This window comes from Carcharhinus amblyrhynchos, unplaced genomic scaffold (genome assembly GCF_965287045.1).
Source record: "Carcharhinus amblyrhynchos unplaced genomic scaffold, sCarAmb.v2.hapA scaffold_37, whole genome shotgun sequence".
NCBI lineage: Eukaryota > Metazoa > Chordata > Chondrichthyes > Carcharhiniformes > Carcharhinidae > Carcharhinus > Carcharhinus amblyrhynchos.
In genome coordinates, this window is record NW_027649778.1 from 1,119,737 (window position 1) to 1,141,484 (window position 21,748).

The 21,748-nt window shown below is 47.4% G+C and overlaps 1 protein-coding gene across 1 annotated transcript in view; it reads left to right on the top strand.

The window, feature by feature from the left end:
- Nucleotides 1-21,748, top strand: part of LOC145362106 (leucine-rich repeat and fibronectin type III domain-containing protein 1-like protein) — a 247,542-nt gene that overhangs the window by 135,596 nt on the left and 90,198 nt on the right. The window contains exon 2 of the mRNA XM_080218145.1: nt 19,790-21,193. Within this exon, the coding sequence (XP_080074271.1) occupies nt 19,809-21,193 (1,385 nt within the window). The 5' untranslated portion in view covers nt 19,790-19,808. The remainder of the gene's footprint in view (nt 1-19,789; nt 21,194-21,748) is intronic.

Consider the following 21,748-nt stretch of genomic DNA (forward strand, 5'->3'; position numbering starts at 1 on the left):
AAACTCTCAAACTATCCCAATGGCATGATTTCTAATTTAATAATCCAGTGATTTGTTTTTTATTCATTTGTGGGACATGGGCGTCGTTGGCTGGGCCAGTATTTATTACCCATCCCTAGTTGCCCCTCGAGAAGGTGGGGGTGAGCTGCCTTCTTGAATCGCTGCAGTCCACGTGCTGTGGGTTGACCCACAATGCCGTTAGGGAGGGAATTCCAGGATTTTGACCCAGCGACTGCGAAGGAACAGCCGATATATTTCCAAGTCAGGATGGTGAGTGGCTTGGAGGGGAACTTGCAGGGGGTGGTGTTCCCCATGTATCTGCTGCCCTCGTCCTTCTAGACGGAAGTGGTTGTGATAAACAATAACATTTCCATACCCTCTGATGGATGCATAAGATGGCTGAGATTGGAGTAGCTTTATGGATAATTGACTGAAGACAAACCAGTGCAGATAAAAGAAAAATCCATTAGATTGAGCTGGAATCTCTGCTGACAAATCCTTCATAAAGGCAACAGGCCCTTATTGCACTGAACTGAATTGGGAGAGTCATCTCGGTTAACTGATTTCACTCAAGAAAAGTTAATATAAATTGTCAAAGTGCCCCTGGTCTAAGCAGCCTTGACTTCAATGTCTTATTGCAGTGGGATGACCAAATCGCCCAGACACGAGATCTTAATCACAGTCATGAGTAGCCGGTGAGAGGGGAACCCCGGCTGATGTTTCTCAGCCTTAACTCAAGGACACCGAGGTTACCTCTTTAAGTCACTGAGCTAAAACTGGAGCTCCCCAGGTAACGGTGCAGTGTGCTCAGAAACTCACTAACGCCTGGCCCTGGGATAAAGAAGTGACAGTGCCGAGTGAGTACACTAACAGTTATTTTGTACACATGAATAAACATTGTGAACACGAGTATAAATGTTTCAGAGAGCTTCTGAGAGCATCCTTGAAGCTACTTTCATTGTCTGTCAGGATGATAGAATGTATTTTCTTTTGATGGTTATTATGTGTAGGTGGCTTTGGCTGTAAAATATTCCCTGGAATCTGGGACAGGCTACATTTCTTTTCTCTCTCTGAGGCCTCTCTCTTTATCTCTACCAAGCTCCTTTATTGACTGAAAGTTAATTAAAATTCCGAGCTCAGTGTTCCCCAACGAAGTTCTGCCTCTCATCAATCAGATAGCATTAACAAAACCGCAAAAACATCTATTTCTTTTTTGTGTGGACTCCAATTTGCCACCTCCCCCTCAGCACCAGCCATTTTAACACAAGGACCTGTGTCTATGTGGAATCGCTCACCCTCTGAGTTTCTCTGGCTGAGACGCCATGGGCCAGGGGTTGCGAAAGGTGTCTCCATGTGTGGGACACAGGGGGCAGGATTGAGGGTTCTGTGGGTTGGCGAGTGAAATGTCGAATCTTCAGAGGGCACGAACGATGTGTTAGTCTTCAGCTGCGAGGTTCGCTGCGGTACATCGGAAACTTTCTCTCCATGTTATTTAAACCATCCTTTCCTCTTTAAGTTTATTTATTAGTGTCACAAGTATACCAAACAGGTGCCGGAGTGTGACAACTAGGGAATTTTCACATTAACAATGCAATGAAGCTACTGTGAAAATTCCCGAGTCGCCACATTCTGACATCTGTTCGGGTTACACTGAGAGAGAATTTAGCACGGCCAATGCTCCTAACCAGCACGTCTTTTGGGTTGTGGGATGAAACTGGTGCACCCAGAGGAAACCCACACATGGGGAGAACATGCAGTCACGGGGAAGAACGTGCAGACATGGGGGAGGACGTGCAGACACGGGGAGGATGTGCAGACATGGGGAGAACATGCAAACTCCGCACAGTGACCCGAGCCGGGAATCGAACCCGGGTCCCTAGCGCTGTGAGGCAGCAGTGCTAACCACTGTGCTGCCTGGGGCTGAGGGGCCCTGGTTTCAGCATCCTGTCATCCATCCTACCTCATTTCACCCATGTTGATATTGGCCTATCCTCTGGACAGCCCCCTTTGATCCTCTGGACAGCCCCCTTTGATCCTCAGCACGGCTGCAGCAGACTCCAACACGGCTGCTGTCTGCTGTTGCTGTAGGTCTCAGGCAGGCAGTTCCCACTTCCTGGAGGGCTTGATTCCCCCCACAGCCCAATTTGGAAACTGAGATCACCTCCTATCTGTGGCAGCCGTTTACATTAATAAATGAGAGTGACACAGCTCAGCTTCATGGCTGGGAACTGGGATTCGTTGGAGTTTTGACCCCGCATTGATAATTTGGTTCAATGCATTCCAGCCTCCCTTTTCACTGTCCCCATTCTACATCCCAGTGCCCGGACTAACATTCCGAGGGTTTCTGCATTACTCAGTCACATGGAGCTGAGGCAGCGGGGAATTGGAGTCCAGTGTAAACACAAAGACTAGAATCAGCTCGATTGTGTGTGGGATGAGCAAGGTTTTCCATACTGGATACTCTCTCCCCCTCTCTCTCTCCTGCTTCCACAGAATCCCTACAGTGCAGGAGGAGGCCATTTGGCCCATCAAATCTGCATCGACTCTGTCAGAGCTCCTTACCAAGGCCCAATCCTCCTAACCCCACATATTTCTCCCACTAATCCCCCTAGCCTATACATCTTGGGATACTGAAGGGCAATTTAGCATGGCCAATCCACCTAACCTGTAGATCTGATCTTTGGACACTAAGGGACAATTTAGCATGGCCAATCTACCTAACCTGCACATCTTTGGACACTAAGGGGCAATTTAGCATGACCAATCCAACTAACCTGTAGATCTGATCTTTGGACACTAAGGGACAATTTAGCATGGCCAATCCACTTAACCTGCACATCTTTGGACACTAAGGAGCAATTTAGCATGACCAATCCAACTAACCTGTAGATCTGATCTTTGGACACTAAGGGGCAACTTAGCATGGCCAATCCATCTAACCTGCACATCTTTGGACACTAAGGGGTAATTTAACATGGCCAATCCACCTAATCTGCACATCATTGGATACTAAGGAGCAATTTACCATGACCAATCCACCTAACCTACACATCCTTGGACCCTGTGGGTGAATTTAGCATGGCCAATGCATGTGACCAGCATGCCTGTTGGATTGTAGGAGGAAACCAGAGCACCCAGAAGAAACCCATGGAGACACGACTCCACACAGCCACCCGAGGCTGGAATTGGAATTGAACCCGGGTCCCTGGTGCTGTGAGGCAGCAGCGCTAACCACTGTGCTACCATGCCGCTCTCTCACTCTCTCGGAAGACACATGAGCACTTAACCAGATGAGCCACAGCTCCAAATGAAGGCAGCCTTCCCCAGAGGCAGGCGTCCACCTCCCAGTGTGTGGGAGATGAAACACTCGTCGGAAGGGCTTCAGAGATTCCGAGTGAAGCAGGATAAGAGCGAGAAAAATCTTATTAGTGAAACTAATAAAGAATAACACGAACAGGAGGAAGAAGATTAAAAAAACAATATATTTCAACAATTTAATCACAAGCAGAGGCCTTTGCCAGTGAAGCCAGCTGCAGAGAGACATGTCGTGTAGAAATACAGCTTTGAAATTTCAAAGTGTTTTAGCTGCGGGCACTGACATGCTTATATCTCCTGCTTGGCTCTGAGGAGGATGAGAACTCTCAGGGTGAGGATTATCACATCTCCTGTGGCTGCGTGATGCTGAAGAACGTCAAAAAAAGCACCAGGGAAGGGAAGGGTGTGAGGAGAGGCACAGTGGGTAACGGAGAAACACTCTGGGACCTGATAAAATGCGATCTAACTGCAAGTGTCTCCTTCCTCAGTGCATCCCTGTAACAAAAGCAGGAAACAGTTCCTAAACAAGGAAATTACCCTCACACTCAGCCACTCTGAATTTAACAAAATCCTGAAAGAGAGCATCTATCTCCACTTGGAGAGGCAAAGCTTGATCAGGGATAGTCAGCGTGGCTTCTTCAGAGGAAGGATATAGAGTCATAGAGCTTTCCAGCATGGAAACAGGCCCTTCAGCCCAACTTGTCCATGCTGCCCTTTTAAACCCCTAAGCTCATCTCAATTGCCCACATTTGGCCCATATCCCTCTATACCCATCTTACTCATGTAACTGTCTAAACACTTTTTAAAAGACAAAATTGTACCTGCCTCTACTACTGCCTCTGGCAGCTTGTTCCAGACACTCACCATCCTCTGTGTGAAAAAATTACCCCTCTGGACCCTTCTGTATCTCTCCTCTCTCACCTTAAACCTATCCCCTCTAGTTTTAGACTCCCCTACCTTTGGGAAAAGATGTTGACTATCTACCTTACATGTCTAAGGTTGAAAAGGATTGTCTGGATTCAAAACATCGGCTCTTTTCTCTACTTCCAGATGCTGCCAGATCTGCTGAGATTTTCCAGCATTTTCTCTTTTGGTTTCATGCCTAACGAATTTGATGAAATGACCAGGTGTGTAGACAAAGGTAGTGCAGTCGATGTGGTTTATATGGATTTCAGCAAAACTTTTGACAAGGTCCCACATGGGAGACTTATACAGAAGGTAAGTTCACCTGGGATACAGGGTAATTTGATAAAGTGGATTCAGAATTGGCTCAGTTGTAGGAGACAGAGGGTGATGACAGAGGCTGCTTTAGTGACTGGAAGCCAGTGTCCTGCGGGGAACACAGGGATCTGTGTCGGGCCCCCTATCATTCATATAAATGACATTGATGACTATCTAGGGGATAGGATTAGTAAGTTTGTGAATGACACAAAGATTGGACGGGTGGTTAGCAGTGGGGCGGAGTGTCTTGAGCTAAAAGAAGATCTAGACGGAATGGTCAAATGGGCAGATAAGGCAGATGGAATTTAACCCTGAAAAGTGAGAGGTGATACACTTTGGAAGGAGTAATTTGACAAGAAAGTATTCAATGAATGGTGGGACATTACGAAGTTCTGTGGAACAAAGGGACCTTGGCGTGTTTGTCCGCAGATCTCTGAAAGCAGAAGGACATGTTAGTAGGCTGGTGAAAAAGGAACACTCGCCTTTATCAATCAGGGTATAGATTACAGGGAGGTCATATTGGAGTTGTATAGAATTTTGGTGAGGTCACAGCTGGTGCACTGTGCGCAGTTCTGGTCGCCACATTATAGGAATTGCACTGGAGGGGGTGCGGAGGAGATTCACCAGGATGCTGCCAGGGATGGAGCGTTTCAGTTATGAAGAGAGGTTGGATAGGCTTGGGTTGTTTTCACTGGAGCAGAGAAGACTGAGGAGTGACCTGATTGAGGTGTTCAAGATTCTGAGGGACACGGACAGAGTGGGTAAGGAACATCTGTTCCCCTTAGTTGGAGGGTCAGTCACGAGGAGACACAGGTTGAAAGTGAAGGGCCGGAAGTTTAGGGGGGGATGTGAGGAAAAACTCTTTTACCCAGAGGGTGGTGAGGGTCTGGAATGCGCTGCCTGGGAGGGTGGGGGAGGTGGGATGCCTCACATCCTTTAAAAAGTATCTGGATGAACACTTGGCACATCGTAACATTCAGGGCCATGGGCCAAGTGCTGGGAAATGGGGTTAGGTGGGATGTCAGCTGTTTCTAATGTATTGGTGTGGATTTGATGGGCTGAAGGGCCTCTTCTGCACTGTATGATTCTATAAGTCTTTGAAAATGCTCCCAGGTTCTCTCAGAGATTGAGTGTTCACACACTATTGCTGGCCTCTGGATTCTGGATTCAGGTTAATAAATGTACTCGCTTTGCAATAACACTTCTCCAGATCCCATGTGACTCTTGAAATGATAAAGAGTAAAACTCCCTCTATACTGTCCCCAACAAACGCTCCCAGGACAGGTACAGCACAGGGTTAGATACAGAGTAAAGCTCCCTCTACACTGTCCCCAACAAACACTCCCAGGACAGGTACAGCACAGGGTTAGATACAGAGTAAATCTCCCTCTACACTGTCCCCCCCATCAAACACTCCCAGGACAGGTACAGCACGGGGTTGGATACAGAGTAAAGCTCCCTCTACACTGTCCCCCCCATCAAACACTCCCAGGACAGGTACAGCACGGGGTTGGATACAGAGTAAAGCTCCCTCTACTCTGTCCCCCATCAAACACTCCCAGGACAGGTACAGCACGGGGTTGGATACAGAGTAAAGCTCCCTCTACACTGTCCCCCATCAAACACTCCCAGGACAGGTACAGCACGGGGTTGGATACAGAGTAAAGCTCCCTCTACACTGTCCCCCATCAAACACTCCCAGGACAGGTACAGCACGGGGTTAGATACAGAGTAAAGCTCCCTCTACACTGTCTCTATTTGCTTATCTCTCTCTCAGGCCCACATGCCAGCTCCCACCCTCTGTTGCGGTCACGTTATGGACAGTCTGTCCATCCGCCCTCACCCTCAGTTCGAACCATCCCACTGCACCGTGGAAATCTCCTCCAACTCTTCCATTCGGCTTATTTCTTCAAACCCCACCCACACGGAGAGTAAGCGAGCAGAGATGAAGGAAAGGAAATTGTCCCGGTTTCCCCTCTTTCTGCAGCCCTGGGTTCATTTCCCTCTTGTTATCTCAGGAAAGGGCTGGCTTCTGACGATACCTGACGGTGAGTACATGCGTCTAACATTCTCATCTGGCCCTTGACACTGACCAGGGAGGAAACAAATGGACCCATTATCCCTATCAAATTACCAGAGGCACAATCCCCAAACTGTGTAGCACGGCCTGATTTGGAATTACACTAACGACAACCTAATGCTTTTGATTCGAGCACTCCATCAACTTTATCAGATCTTGGACTCCTGAGTTTGTTGTTATTTAAAAATTGCCTGAAGCACAAACATTGCTGCGTTTTGCTGAGAGTTTCACAAGATATTCCAGGCAGCAGCCAATCCTGGCCAACATGGGCACAAGAAACAGGTGGAATCTGAAGTCCGACTTGGCGTCTGTGAACCTGAGGATTCCGGTTTTGGGGAACAGTCCCATTGTCCTTGTTGTATATGGGAAAAAGTGGCAGATACCCAATGCAGCAACTAAAGAACTATTTATTAACAAGAAGAACTCATTACAGAGAATGGCACTGATGCTACTGAATATAAGACCATGATGCCGGCTTTGGACAGGGGTGGGCACAGTAAGAAGTCTCTCAACACCAGGTTAAAGTCCAGTAGGTTTATTTGGTCGCACAAGCTTTTGGAGCATTGCCCTTTCATCTGATGAAGGAGCAGAGCTCTGAAAGCTTGTGCTACCAAATAAATCTGTTGGATAATAAGACCATAAGACATAGGAGCAGGATTAGGCCGCTCGGCCCATCGAGTCTGCTCCTCCATTCAATCATGGCTGATATTTTTCTCATTCCCCATTCTCCTGCCCTTTCCCCGATCCCCTTATTAATCAAGAATCTATCTATCTCCATCTTAAAGACACTCAGTGACCTCCACAGCCTTCTGCGACAAAGAGTTCCACCGATTCACCACTCTCTGGGTGAAGAAATTCCTCCTCATCCCTTTGTTTTGATAACTCCAATTCCAGTCTCCACACTCCCAGGGAATGCCCACACTCAATCCCAGGATTTGGGTGCTTCAGTAAATCCCTAAGTCAGCCAGTGAAAATCAATATTGATTTGTCAATCACAGTGACACTGATGATATCCCAGCCACAATCCTTTCCCACATTTTGCTGCTTTCTTGTCCCACTTTTCCAATCCAGGATGGGAGAGAAGGGAAGGCACCCCCACGTCCCCGGCCTGTGTCCCCCCAGCCTGGCAAAATCCAATATTATGTTCCCTCATTTCACCAAACATGTCGATGGTGAAGGCTCCCATCCTGATCTTGCACTCTGTCCCTGTAATACCGGGAAAGGAGAGTGTGCAAGTGTGTGCATGCGAGAGTGTGTGTGCAGGAGTGTGGGAGCGCAAGAGTGAGTGTGTTAGTGCACAAGGGCACGAGTGTGCAAGCTATCCCCCCAACTGGTTTATTTCTGGATAAACCTAAAGGTTAAAGTTTATTTATTTGTGTCACAAGTAGGCTTACATTAACACTGCAATGAAGAGAGAGAGAGCGATAGAAACAGAGAGTGACAGACAGAGAGAAAGAGAGTGACAGAGTGGGGGTGGCACAGTAGCACAGTGGTTAGCACTGCTGCCTCACAGCACCAGGGACCCGGGTTCGATTCCCGGCTTGGGTCACTGTCTGTGTAGAGTTTGCACATTCTCCCCATGTCTGCATGGGTTTCCTCCGGGGGCTCCAGTTTCCTCCCACAGTCCAAAGATGTGCAGGTTAGGTTGATTGGCCATGATAAAATTGCCCCTTAGTGTCCTGAGATGCGTTGGTTAGAGGGATTAGCGAGTAAATGTTTGGGGGTAGGGCCTGGGTAGGATTGAGTTTGGTGCAGAGTCGATGGGCCAGGTGGTCTCTTTCTGTACGGTAGGGATTCTATGGGTGACAAAGAGAGATGATGTGGGTATGCCGGCGTTGGACTGGCGTAAACACAGTGAAAAGTCTGACAACACCAGGTTTTAGTCCAACCTATTTATTTGATAATATACTCACAAGCTTTCGGGGTTAGCCCCTTAACCCCGAAAGCTTGTGAGTATATTATCAAATAAATAGGTTGGACTAAAACCTGGTGTTGTCAGACTTTTTACTGTGACAAAGAGAGAGACAGAGAAAAAGGGAGAGAGAGTGACAAAGAACAGAGACAAAGAGATTGTGACAGAGAGAGGGAGAGAGTTGTTTTTGCATGTTTCCCAGTTAGAGTATTACAGTATGGTGGAATGAGATAACTAATCCACCAGATACCAGGCAAAGACATTAATTACCCACCCTGAGCTGAAATGTCAGAATGGGATTACTGACTGTAATTAGACAGAGTAGCTCATTCCTGTTGTTAGGGAAGTCACAAGCAGATACGTTTCTCAATCTGTGCTTGGGGAATTAATGCTGGTTAGTGTCTATTCCATTTGGATAGGGTTGATGTTGTAAACCTGTGCAGGAACCCTCCTCCCCCTTGACGATAACCCCCCACTTTCCCTCCAAACCCGCCTTTAGTGAGGCTGCAAGTACCTGTGGAGCAGTCGGAAGATTCACATTTCCAGGATGTATAAAGCAGTGTGCCTCAGCGAGGGGCTGGGCAGATTGCTATTAATGGGTTCATTAAGGAACACATTGGAGAAATCCAACACCTCAGCATTCATTGTGAATTCAGAGGGGGGAGTGTGGGGTTGTAACTGTATTCTTGGCACACTGGAGAAATAATTCCGACAGTAAGTCAACAACACGTAAATCCAAGGAAATAAAAATGAATGTTCTCATGCTTGCTTGAATTCAGAGACTGAACTGATTATAAACTGGCTGAAGAAAGACTATCTTTGGATGCGCAGATAAATTTGAAGTAATCACAACCTGATTGAGAGTAAACCAGACCAAATCCCCTTCCCTTTTCAATCCTGCTATTTTTCACTTCACGCCTCTGACGTTCACTTATACTTTCTGGAGTTGTTTCCAGGGGTCCTCCAGCTCTTCCGAGAGAGCGTAGGTGAGGGGGCAAAGTTTAAAATCGGATCTATCTGAGAGGCAACTTTTTCCAACCAGAGGGAGTGAGCTGCCAGAGGAGGTGGTAGAGGCGGGAACATTGACAATGTTTAAAAGACATTGGGACAGGTACATGGATGGGAATGGTTTAGAGGGATACGGGCCAAACACAGGCAAATAGGACTCATTCAGATTAGGAAATGTGGCTGGCATGGCTGAGTTGGGCCGAAGGGCCTGTTCCCATGCTGTATACCTCTGAGGGCATGGATGCTGAATCTGCAGAAGATACAAAGATATGTAGAGTGACAGGTAGTGATGAGAAGGTTTGTTGGGGGGGAGCTGCAGAATGACTTGGACAAGTCAGGAGACTGCGTAGAGAAGTGACAGATGGAGTACAATGTGGGAAAGTGTGAGGTTATGCACTTCAGTAGGGACATGGTGGTGGCACAGTGGGTTAGCACTGCTGTCCCACAGCGCCAGGGACCTGAGTTCAATTCCCGGCTTGGGTCACTGTCTGTGCGGAGTCTGCACGTTCTCCCCGTGTCTGCATGGGTTTCCTCCGGGTGCTCTGGTTTCCTCCCACAGTCCAAAGATGTGTGTGTTAGGTGGATTGGCCACGCTAAATTCTCCTTCAGTGAACCTGAACAGGCACCAGACTTCCTTGTTAACTTCCTTGTTAACTTCCTTGCAGTGTTAATGTAAGTCTACTTGGGACACTAATAAATAAATAAAAATAAACAAAGGAGGCATAGATTATTTTCTAAATGGGAAAATGCTTAGGGAATCAGAAACACAAAGGGACGTGGGAATCATTGTTCAAGATTCCCTTAAGGTTAACGTGCAGGTTCAGTCGGCAGTTTGGAAGGTAAATGCAATGTTAACATTCATGTCGAGAGGGCTAGAATACAAGAGCAGGGATGGACTTCTGAGGCTGGATAAGGCTCTGGTCAGACCCCATTTGGAATATTGTGAGCAGTTTTGGGTCCTGTATCTAAGGAAGGATGTGCCGGGCCTTGGAAAGGGTCCAGAGGAGGTTCACAAGAATGATCCCTGGAATGAAGAGCTTGTCGTATGAGGAACGGTTGAGGACTCTGGGTCTGTACTCAATGGAGTTTAGAAGGATGAGGGGGGGATCTTATTGAAACTTATAGGATACTGCGAGGCCTGGATAGAGTGGACGTGGAGAGGATGTTTTCACTAGTAGGAAAAACTAGAACCAGAGGCACAACCTCAGGCTAAAGGGACGATCCTTTAAAACAGAGATGAGGAGGAATTTCTTCAGCCAGAGAGTGGGGAATCTGTGGAACTCTTTGCCACAGAAGGCTGTGGAGGCCGGGTCATTGAGTGTCTTTAAGACAGAGATAGATAGGTTCCTGATTAATAAGGGGATCAGGGATTATGGGGAAAAGGCAGGAGAATGGAGGTGAGAGCTGACTTGATGGGCTGAGTGGCCTAATTCTGATCCAGTGTCTTATGGTCTACATCTCTATCTGTCTTCCATTTGCAAGATCAGTTGACAAGGCCTCTGGACTTGGTAAGTAAGGTGTTCATCCTGGCCTGCTCCTAACCACATGTCTGATGGCTTGTCTGATTGAGTAGGTAACTAACTGAGCTGTGATGCCTCCTTCAGTCAAGCAGCCCACAAGGCAGAAGGCAATGACACGAAGATGAGTGGAAAAGCAAATTGCGCGGAAGGTGTGGAAAGCCTGCAGAGGGATCTTGACAGGCTGAGTGAGTGGGCGAGGACCTGGCAGATGGAGTATAATGTTAGCAAGTGTGAGGTTATCCACTTTGGCAGGAATAATAGTAGAAGGGATTACTATTTAAAGGGCGAAAAGCTGCAGCATGCTACGGTGCAGAGGGACCTGGGGATCCTTGTGCATGAGTCGCAAAAACCCAGTCTGCAGGTGCAGCAGGTGATCAAGAAGGTGAATGGGATGCTGACCTTTATAGTGAGGGGGTTAGAATATAAAAGCAGGGAGGTCTTGCTGCAACTGTACAGGGTACTGGTGAGGCCGCAGCTGGAGTACTGTGTGCAGTTTTGGTCGCTGCATTTGCGCAAGGATATTTTGGCCTTGGAGGGAGTGCAGAGGAGGTTCACTGGGCTGATACCGGAGTTGAGGGGTTTGGACTATGAAGAGAGACTAAATAGACTGGGTCTGTACTCGTTGGAGTTTAGAAGGATGAGGGGGGATCTTATAGAGACGTATAAGATAATGAAAGGGATGGATAGGGTAGAGGTAGGGAGATTCTTCCCGCTCAGAAAGGACAGCAGGACTAGAGGACACAGCCTCAAGATAAGGCGGGGCAGTTTAGATCGGAGTTGAGGACGAACTTCTTCACTCAAAGGGTGGTGAATCTCTGGAATTCTCTACCCGATGAAGTGGTGGAGGCTACCTCGCTAAATATATTTAAGTCACGGGTAGATAGGTTTCTGATAGACAAGGGAATTAAGGGTTATGGGAGAAATTGGGAAAGTGGAACTGATCCACTTCAGATCAGCCATGATCTTATTGAATGGCGGGGCAGGCTCGAAGGGCTAGATGGCCTACTCCTGCTCCTATTTCTTATGTTCTTATGTTCTTATGTTGCTGTGATCTGGAAGGTGTTGCCTGAAATGCGGTGGGAGGAGGAACTTTCAAAAAGGAACTGGATAAAGAAGTGAAGGAAAGATTTCATTGGCCATGGGAAAGCAATAAAGACTAATGGGGTAGCTCTTCCAAAAAGCAGCCACACATATGATGGGCCAAAGGGCCTCCTATCTCCTATTTAAATTTTATGCTTCTTCCAATATGAGATTAGCGAACCCAGCATTGACTGGAATTTGAACCTGCCCTTCTGGGTGGCACAGTGGTTAGCATTGTTGCCTCACAGCGCCAGGGGCACAGGTTCAATTCTGGGCTCAGGTGACTGTGTGTGTGGAGTTTGCACATTCTCCCCATGTCTGCGTGGGTTCCCTCCGATCGGTCTGGTTTCCTCCCACACTCCAAAGATGTGTAGGTTAGGGGGTTTTGTGGAGTAAATGATAGAGAATATGACCTGGTTAAAATATTTTGTCGGAGAGTCGGCGCAGAACCAATGGGCTGAATGGCCTCCTTCTGTAGGAATTCTGTGGTTTCCAATGAATCAGACAAGATCAGCTTGTCCCTCCTGAACCAGCTGACCCCGTGTGCAGCATGGAATCTTGGGGCTTAAGCGAAAGTTTCCACATGAACTCCTGTCAATTCTGGATATTAAATAACGTTTGTCAGTTGACTTTGGATCAATGCGGCAGTGGAACCACTGCAATAAAAAAAACACGTGGACCTTCCCAAGCCTCCAGCTCCACAAAATTTACACCAGGCAAATTAGTCCGAATTTGGGAAGTGTATTGAGTTGAGCTGCCTGGAGTGTGGCCCAGTTTCCTGGGCTGGAGGAACCCCCCTGTGACCCATTAATCTTAGTTTCAATATCCCAGCACCAGGCTATTGAGACAAGAAACTGGTTGGATGTGAACTTAAGAGTTTTTAATGCAATCATAAACTCCCAACAGCTGAAAGCCCATGAAAAAAATAGCAGAATGTATCAAATAAAAGTTCTAGCTAGGAGCTCTTACCATCAAACTCCATAAATGTCTAATAAACACTAAAACCACTGGAGCCGAACCTTGCCATAGATTCTGTGCGTCTAGTGATTGATAGAAGGATCAGAGAAGCTTTTAGTCCTGCCACTCAAAGTCTCAAAACGCTTGCTTTGGCCTTGCTAATTTTACAGGTGTCCAGGAGACTAAATGGAAGAAAGGCTTGCCTTGGTTCACAAGGATGTTTCACGTCAATGAGAAGTTTGAAGCAAATCCATCTCTTGGGCAGCACGGTAGCACAGTGGTTAGCACTGCTGCTTCACAGCTCCAGGGACCTGGGTTCAATTCCCGGCTTGGGTCACTGTCTGTGTGGAGTTTGCACATTCTCCCCGTGTCTGCGTGGGTTTCCTCCGGGTGCTCCGGTTTCCTCCCGCAGTCCAAAGATGTGCGGGTTAGGGTGCATTGATTGTGCTCAAAAAACTTGCCCCTTAGTGTCCTGGGATGCGTACGTTAGAGGGATTAGCGGGTAAATGTGTAGGGGTATGAGGGTAGTGCCTGGGTGGGATTGGTGTTGGTGCAGACTCAATGGGCCGAATGGCCTCTTTCTGCACTGTAGGGTTTCTATGATTCTATCATTTATGGTTTCCAGTTATCATGGCCCAGTTCCTTGTAGATGGTGATCTTGGCTGGAATACGTTGCCATTCCTTGCACCAGAGTCACTGCCAGATTTTAGCCTGACTTCAAATGTTAATTATTTCTCCCATATTTAGTGGCACAGTGGGTTAGCACTGCTGCCTCACAGTGCCAGGGACCTGGGTTCGATTCCCAGCTTGGGTCACTGTCTGTCTGGAGTCTGTATGTTCTCCCCATGTCTGTGTGGGTTTCCTCCGGGTGCTCTGGTTTCCTCCCACACTCTGAAAGATGTGCTGGTTAGGGTGCATTGGCTGTGCTAAATTCTCCCTCAGTGTAACCCGAACAGGCGCCAGAGCGTGGCGACTAGGGGATTTTCATAGTAACTTCATTGCAGAGTGAATGTAAACCTATGTGTGACAAATAAATCAGAGGGGAATTCCTACAGTGCAGAAGGAGACCATTCAGCCCATCGAGTCCTGCAGTCCCACCCTATTCCCATAACTCCACGCATTTACCCCAGCTCATCTCCCTGACATTAAGGGTGGAATTTTACTAGCCAGTCCATCCGAGGTTTGTACGATCCCACCCAAGGCTAATGGAGAATGCCGTTTCCCGAGCCTCGCCCACCCCTGGAATCGGGAAGGGCGTGTCAGTAACGTTCTGGCCTAAAGGTTAATTTAGCATGGCCAATCCACCTAACCTGTGCACCTTTGGGCTGTGGGAGGAAACCGGAGCACCCGGAGGAAACCCACACAGACACGGGGAGAATGTGCAAACTCCACACAGACAGTGACCCAAGTCGGGAATCGAACTCAGGTCCCTGGAGCTGTGAGGCAGCAGTGCTAACCACTGTGCTGCGCTAACTTCATTGAGGTGTTAATACAAGCCTACTTGTGACAATAATAAACAAACTATAACATTTTATAAACTTTATAGTTGATATTTGAGTGAATCTGTTCTCCCAGCCTTACCTTCGAGAATACAAACAGAAATATGGTCAAGGAATTCTACCCACGTCAAGATTATTTATTTTTTACTGTTTCTCTCTTAAGATTCATGGCTTGAATGACTTGCAGCTTGGGAAATGTACTCATTTTTAATTTGCAAAAAAGGCTTTGGCCTTCCTTTAGAACCACCTCTAATACGAGGGAGGAGAGATTTCTATCGAGGAACTCATACAAGCTGCTCAGGCGTGCATGGCCGATATCCCCCTGGGTTGTGAAACCACAGACTGTCTCACCTGTACCTGTGCGGGAGCCAGCTTACCTGTCCAGACAGGAGACAGGTATCGAGCTGGAAGGCCTCTGCCTCCGCTATGGGACTTCAACAAAGCTTCAGTTCTGACCCTTTAAACACTGGAGGATTATCAAACAAAATTTGACACCGGGAGTGGGATTTTCCAGCCTCTTCCCACTCCTGCCAATGGGAATTTGAATGGCTCACCACACCCACCATGGGAAACCGTATTGCAGCGGGACTGGAAAGTCTCACTCTGAGTCAGTTGAGGAGATATTGGAGCCGATGATTTTGATTTGATTTATTATTGTCACAGGTATTAGTATACAGCGATGTGGAGATGCTGGCGTTGGACTGGGCTGGGCACAGTAAGAAGTCTCACAACACCAGGTTAAAATCCAACAGGTTTATTTGGAATCACATGCTTTTAGGTTTAGGTTAGAGGGTCATTAGTTTGGTTCCACTGGTCGGCGCAACATCGAGGGCCGAAGGGCCTGTACTGTGCTGTAATGTTCTATGTTCTATAAGGTAGATCAGATGGGTAGAATTTAAGGAGCGCCTTACAGAAAGAGAGATAAAAGATAGCGAGATTCTGAGGTAAGGCCCCAGGCACAGCCGCTAATGGTGGAATGATAAAAATCTAGTGACAGGTTATCAGGACCCAGGTAAAGTTCGGTTAAATTTTATGGTTTTTGCATAGTGCAGGTGAGATTATACTAGGAATTCACTCATAGATGTGTCACAATGTAGGAATGATAATACCTGCCACAGTATTCATGTCAAGAGAGTTTTTTTATTCATTCGTGGGACCTGGGTGTCACTGGCTGGCCCAGCATTTATTACCCATCCCTAGTTGCCCCTTGAGAAGGTGGGGGTGAGTTGCCTTCTTGAATCACTGCGGTCCACGTGCTGTGGGTTGATCCACAAAGCCGTTAGGGAGGGAATTCCAGGATTTTCACCCAGCGACTGTGAAGGAACGGCCGATATATTTCCAAATCAGGATGGTGAGTGGCTTGGAGGGGAACTTGCAGGGGGTGCTGTTCCCCATGTATCTGCTGCCCTTGTCCTTCTAGATGGAAGTGGTGGTGGGTTTGGAAGGTGCTGTTGAAGGATTCTTGGTAAGTTGCTGTTGTGCATTTTGTAGATGGTACACACTGCTGCTACTGAGCCTCAGTGATGGAGGGAGTGAATGTTTGTGGATGTGGTGCCAATCAAGTGGGCTGTTTTGTCCTGGATGGTATCAAGTTTCTTGGTTGTTTTTGGGGTTGCACCCATCCAGGCAAATGGGGGGAATTCCATCACATTTGGACTTGAGCCTTGTAGATGGTGGACAGGCTTTGGGGACAATTGGTGGAAGAGTTAGTTAGTGATGTACAGCGATGCCAACGGCGTGGGTTCAGGTCCCAAACCGACTGAGGTTATTCATGAAGGCCCTGCCTTCTCACCTTGCCCCTCACCTGAGGTGTGGCAATCCTCAGGTTAAATCACCAGCAATCAGATCTCCCACTCATAGGGGCGAGCACCCTCTGGTCATGTGGGGCTTTGGAGAGTTTACTCTTTACTTAATGTTCATGTCTCACGTGGCTTCTGTGAGCGAAGGAAAGAGAGTTAAAGTGACAGTAAAATAAATAATGACCTAGTCTGGTGTCTCTGAATAAATCTCATTGCTAATCGGTTAGCTGGGGATGAAGAATCTTATCTGTGGTCCACACACTCCTGATCACCATCGCAGTGAATGGGATGTGTCAAGGTGAGGACAGAATGGGAGGTGGACCTTCCAGATCAGTAAAATAGGCAACATAATGAGAACTGAGCCAGGGTAAGAGAGACCAGCCAGTGTTTAACAGCCTATATCCAGCAATAGATGTGGATAAATTGGGACTGGGAGAATTTATGAAAATTAATGATGACATTTTACTGTAACAGAACTCATGGGTGATCCTTAAGGATGGTACAGACATGCCAGCAACACTGAGACGGGACCAAAGCCAGGGTGTTTTGAATGACAGGTGGTGTACAGTTTTAGTCCCCTTACTTAAAGAAGGATGTACTCAGCAGAGAGTGAATGCAATGAAGGTACATCAGACTGATCACTGGGATGGGGGGGATTGTTCTATGACTGCGGTCCCCAATCTTTTTAACGCCATGGTAAACTTTCACGCCGTAAAAAGATTTGATGCACACCTCGTATTCTCACAGCGACAAAGATCCCCGGCTTGGGTCTGTGAGGAGTCTGCATGTTCTCCCCGTGTCTGCGTGGGTTTGCTCCGGGTGCTCCAGTTTCCACCCACAGTCCGAAAGATGTGCTGATTAGGGCGAGTGTTAAGATTAAATTTCCCCTAAGTGTTGTGATAAAAAGAATGGCACGTCAACCCCTTCTCGTTATGCAGCCAGGGGGCTCATTCCCACTCACCTCATTGGCTTCCTGACACTTGTTTATTGTTTGAATCCCTTGTTGAATAATCAGTTTTCTCTGTAACATTCCCGGGATCTTTCCATTCCCTTTGCCCCTCATAATAAAGCAGATCACACCAACTAAATTCAACCTGAGGTGCTGTGATGCGATGTTGTAATTGTTACGTGCATTGGCCGTGCTAAATTCTCCATCCGTGTACTGAACAAGCACCGGGGAGCAGTGACTCAGGGATTTTCACGGCAACTTCACTGCAGTGTTAATGTAAGCCTGTTTGTGACGAATAAACTTTAACACTATTCTCTCCAACTGAACTACCATCTCGCAACAACCTATTTTTTATTCATTTGTGGGACATGAGTGTCGCTGGCTGGGTCAGCATTTATTGCCCATCCCTAGTTGCCCTTGGAGGGGCAGTTGAGAGTCAACCACATTGCTGTGACTCTGGAGTCACATGTAAGCCAGACCGGGTAAGGACAGCAGATTTCCTTCCGTAAAGAACATTAGAGAGCCAGATGGGTTTTTCCAACAATTGACAATGGTTCCACGGTCATCATAGATTCTTAGTTCCAGTTTTTTTTAAATCGAATTCAAATTGCACCATCTGCTGCGGTGGGATTCGAACCCGAGTCCCCAGAACATTAGTTGAGTTTCTGGATAAATAGTCTGGCAGTAATACCACTAGGCCATCGCCTCCCCACTGATAATACCATAAGACATAGGAGCAAAATTAGGCCACTCGGCCCATCGACCTTGAAGTAAAAATAAATCAAGTGGGTAGAAGAAGCAAAGTTAATCACAGTTCCTTCAAAAACATTTCTCCAATCGCACTGAAGACAAATTCAAATTCCTTCCAACTGGTGCGGGCTGTACCCTCTCCTCATTGGTGGAGATTCCTTTGCCCACATTTCCCATGCCAACAGGTTTGACATTCAGATGTTCGGTCAGCACCTTACACAACATCTCACCCATCACTGCTCGATTCCTCTCGTACAGACAGTGGCTGAATACACTCTGAGCCGCAGAATGTTTAATATGATATTCATATTTTCACACTTGTCCCCATCCCACTCAACACATTACAGGGAGGACATAATTGCTCTGGAGAGAGAGTGCAGAGGAGGTTTATCGAATGTTGCCAGGGCTGGAGAATTGCAGCTACGAGGAGGGATTGGAGAGGCTGGGATTGTTTTAAGAACTTAAGAAATAGGAGCAGGAGTAGACCATCTAGCCCTTCGAGCCTGCCCCGCCATTCAATAAGATCATGGCTGATCTGAAGTGGATCAGTTCCACTTTCCCAATTTCTCCCCATAACCCTTAATTCCCCTGTCTATCAGAAACCTATCTACCCGTGACTTAAATATATTTAGCGAGGCAGCCTCCACCACTTCAACGGGCAGAGAATTCCAGAGATTCACCACCCTCTGAGTGAAGAAGTTCCTCCTCAACTCTGGTCTCCTTCTCAGCCCATCATCAAACTGAATGGTGGGGCGGGCTCGAGTTTTGTCGGAACATCGATAAATGGCATCCTCCTGCTTCTATTTTCCTACAAAACACGGGGCAGTATGATGGCACGATGGTTTGTGCTGCTGCCTCACAGTGCTAGGGATCGATTCTGGGCTTGGGTCACTGTCTGTGCAGAGTCTGCACATTCTCCCCGTGTCTGCGTGGGTTTCTTCCAGGTGCTCCGGGGTCACTTTTAACATTTAAGAAAAACTTGGACGGGTTCATGGATGAGAGGGGTGTGGAGGGATATGGTCCAGGTGTAGGCCAGTGGGACTAGGCAAAAAAATGGTTCAGCACAGACAAGAAGGGCCAAAAGGTCTGTTTCTGAACTGTAAATTTTCTAGGGTTTCTCTGGTTTCCTCCTACAGTACAAAAGACATGCTGGTTAGGGTGCATTGGCCGTGCTAACTTCTCCCTCAGTGTACCCGAACAGGCGCTGGAGTGTGGTGACTAGGGAATTTTCACAGTAACTTCACTGCAGTGTTAATGTAAGCCTACTTGTGACACTAATAAATAAATAAAACAAATGACGGACAAGTTTGTTTTCCAGATTCCAATAAGCTTAAGAAAACAATGATAGTTCATTGGAAAATAATTACACTTCAGCCAGGAAGCTGTGTTTAATCATTCTGCTTTCAGGAGATATTTTGTATAATTAGTGTTTTATCCATTAGTGAGTCGGAATAGAAAGTGATTTGGTGAATTGGAATGATGGGAATTGGGAATGGAGTAAATGAGAAGAGATATTTGCTCCCTACGTAATCAGAAGATTAAAGTCTTCCTTTGAAAGAAGCACATTTATGGAAGGATTTTATTTTAGGTTGTAAGTAATAATTACCACATTGCAAATACAATGTCAGGACTGTGTTGGCTTTTTTTAAAAACCTCCTTGAGCAGTGGCTAATTATCTGTTATTCTCTTTTTGTTCCAGCCCGCTAGCCTGACCGACGATGGAGAGGTTCCTCTTCTCTCTGCTCCTGCTCAGCCTGGCCGTCAAGGCCCAGATTTGCCCCATGCGCTGCATCTGCCAGAACCTGTCCCCCTCCCTCGCCATCCTCTGTGCCAAAACCGGCCTTCTCTTCGTGCCTCCCTTCATCGACAGGAAGACCGTGGAGCTTCGCCTGACCGATAACTTCATCACCACCGTCAAGAGGAAGGACTTTGCCAACATGACCAGCCTGGTCCACCTCACCTTGTCTCGGAACACCATCAGCCAGATCATGCCTCACACCTTTGCGGATTTGAAGGGTCTCCGTGCTTTACACTTGGACAGTAACAGGCTGACTGTAGTCAACCATGAACACTTTAACGGTCTGGTGAACCTCCGACACCTGATCCTCAGCAACAATCAGCTCCATTACATCGCTGCCACTTCCTTTGATGACTTCTTGACGTCGCTTGAAGATCTGGACCTCTCTTATAACAACCTGGAAAATCTGCCCTGGGAAACCATTGGCAAAATGACAAATGTCAACTCTCTCAGCTTGGATCATAACCTGATTGACTTTGTTCCGGAGGGAACGTTTTCCAACCTTCACAAGCTGGCCCGACTGGACATGACCTCCAATAAACTTCATAAGTTACCTCCTGACCCCTTGTTCCTACGAGTCCAGATGTACGCAAAGACAAAAGGCTCCCCGCTCTCGTCCCTGGTGCTCAGCTTTGGTGGGAACCCGTTGCATTGTAACTGTGAGCTGCTCTGGCTGAGGAGACTGACGAGGGAAGATGATCTGGAGACGTGTGCCTCGCCGCCCCATCTGATGGGCAAATATTTCTGGTTTATACCCGAGGAGGAGTTTACCTGCGACCCTCCGCTCATCACGCGCTACACCTCCAAGACCTTCGTCATGGAGGGTCAAAGGGCGACGTTGAAATGTAAAGCGGTCGGGGACCCAGACCCCTTCATTCACTGGAGTTCACCTGAGGGGCGACTGATTTCCAATTCAACCAGGGCCATCACTAATGAAAATGGCACACTGCACATCCTCATCGCCACCCCGAAGGATAGTGGGGTCTTCACATGCTTTGCCTCCAATGCCGCAGGGGAGGCAACGGCGAATGTGGAGTTGATCGTCAACCCTCTCCCCCATTTTGCCAACGGCACGAATAACATCAAGGAACCCGATCCCGGCTCTTCCGACATCACCACCTCTGCCAAATCCGGCTCACCGCCGGTTGCTAACGACACAAAGACTGTGCAGGAGAAGAAGGTCATTGCGACCGATCTCACGTCCTCTTCTGTGCAGATTCGCTGGCCGTCACAGCGGAACATCCCAGGAATCCGCATGTATCAAGTCCAATACAACAGTTCCTCCGACGATGTGCTAGTTTACAGGTAATCTGACCATTTCTCAGGTAAACACAAAATACTGCGGATGCTGGAATCTGAAACTAAAACTGCAAAATGCCGGAAAATCTCTGCGGGTCTGGCAGCATCTGTGGAGAGAGGAGAGACTTTGAGATGATCGAGGGTCATCTAGACTTGAAGCATTTTGGTTTTACTTTCTCTGTACAGGTGCTGTATGTAGGGAGGTTTAAAACTAAAGGTGAGAGGGGAGAGATGCGAAAGGGGCAATTTTTTCACACAGAGGGTGGTGAGTGTCTGGAACAAGCTGCCAGAGGTAGTAGTAGAGGTGGGTACAATTTTGTCTTTTAAGAAGCATTTCGACAGTTGCATAGACACAATGGGTGTAGAGGGATATGGGCCAAATACGGGCAAATGGGACTAGCTTAGCGTTTAAAAAAAGAGCAGCTTGGACAAGTTGGGCTGAAGGGCCTGTTTCCATGCTGTAAACCTCTATGACGCTTTGCTATGATGTGGAGAGAGATTGGATAGTGGAACATTCACTTGCTTTGCCTCTAATGCCTCTGGAGAGGCAGCAATCATAGT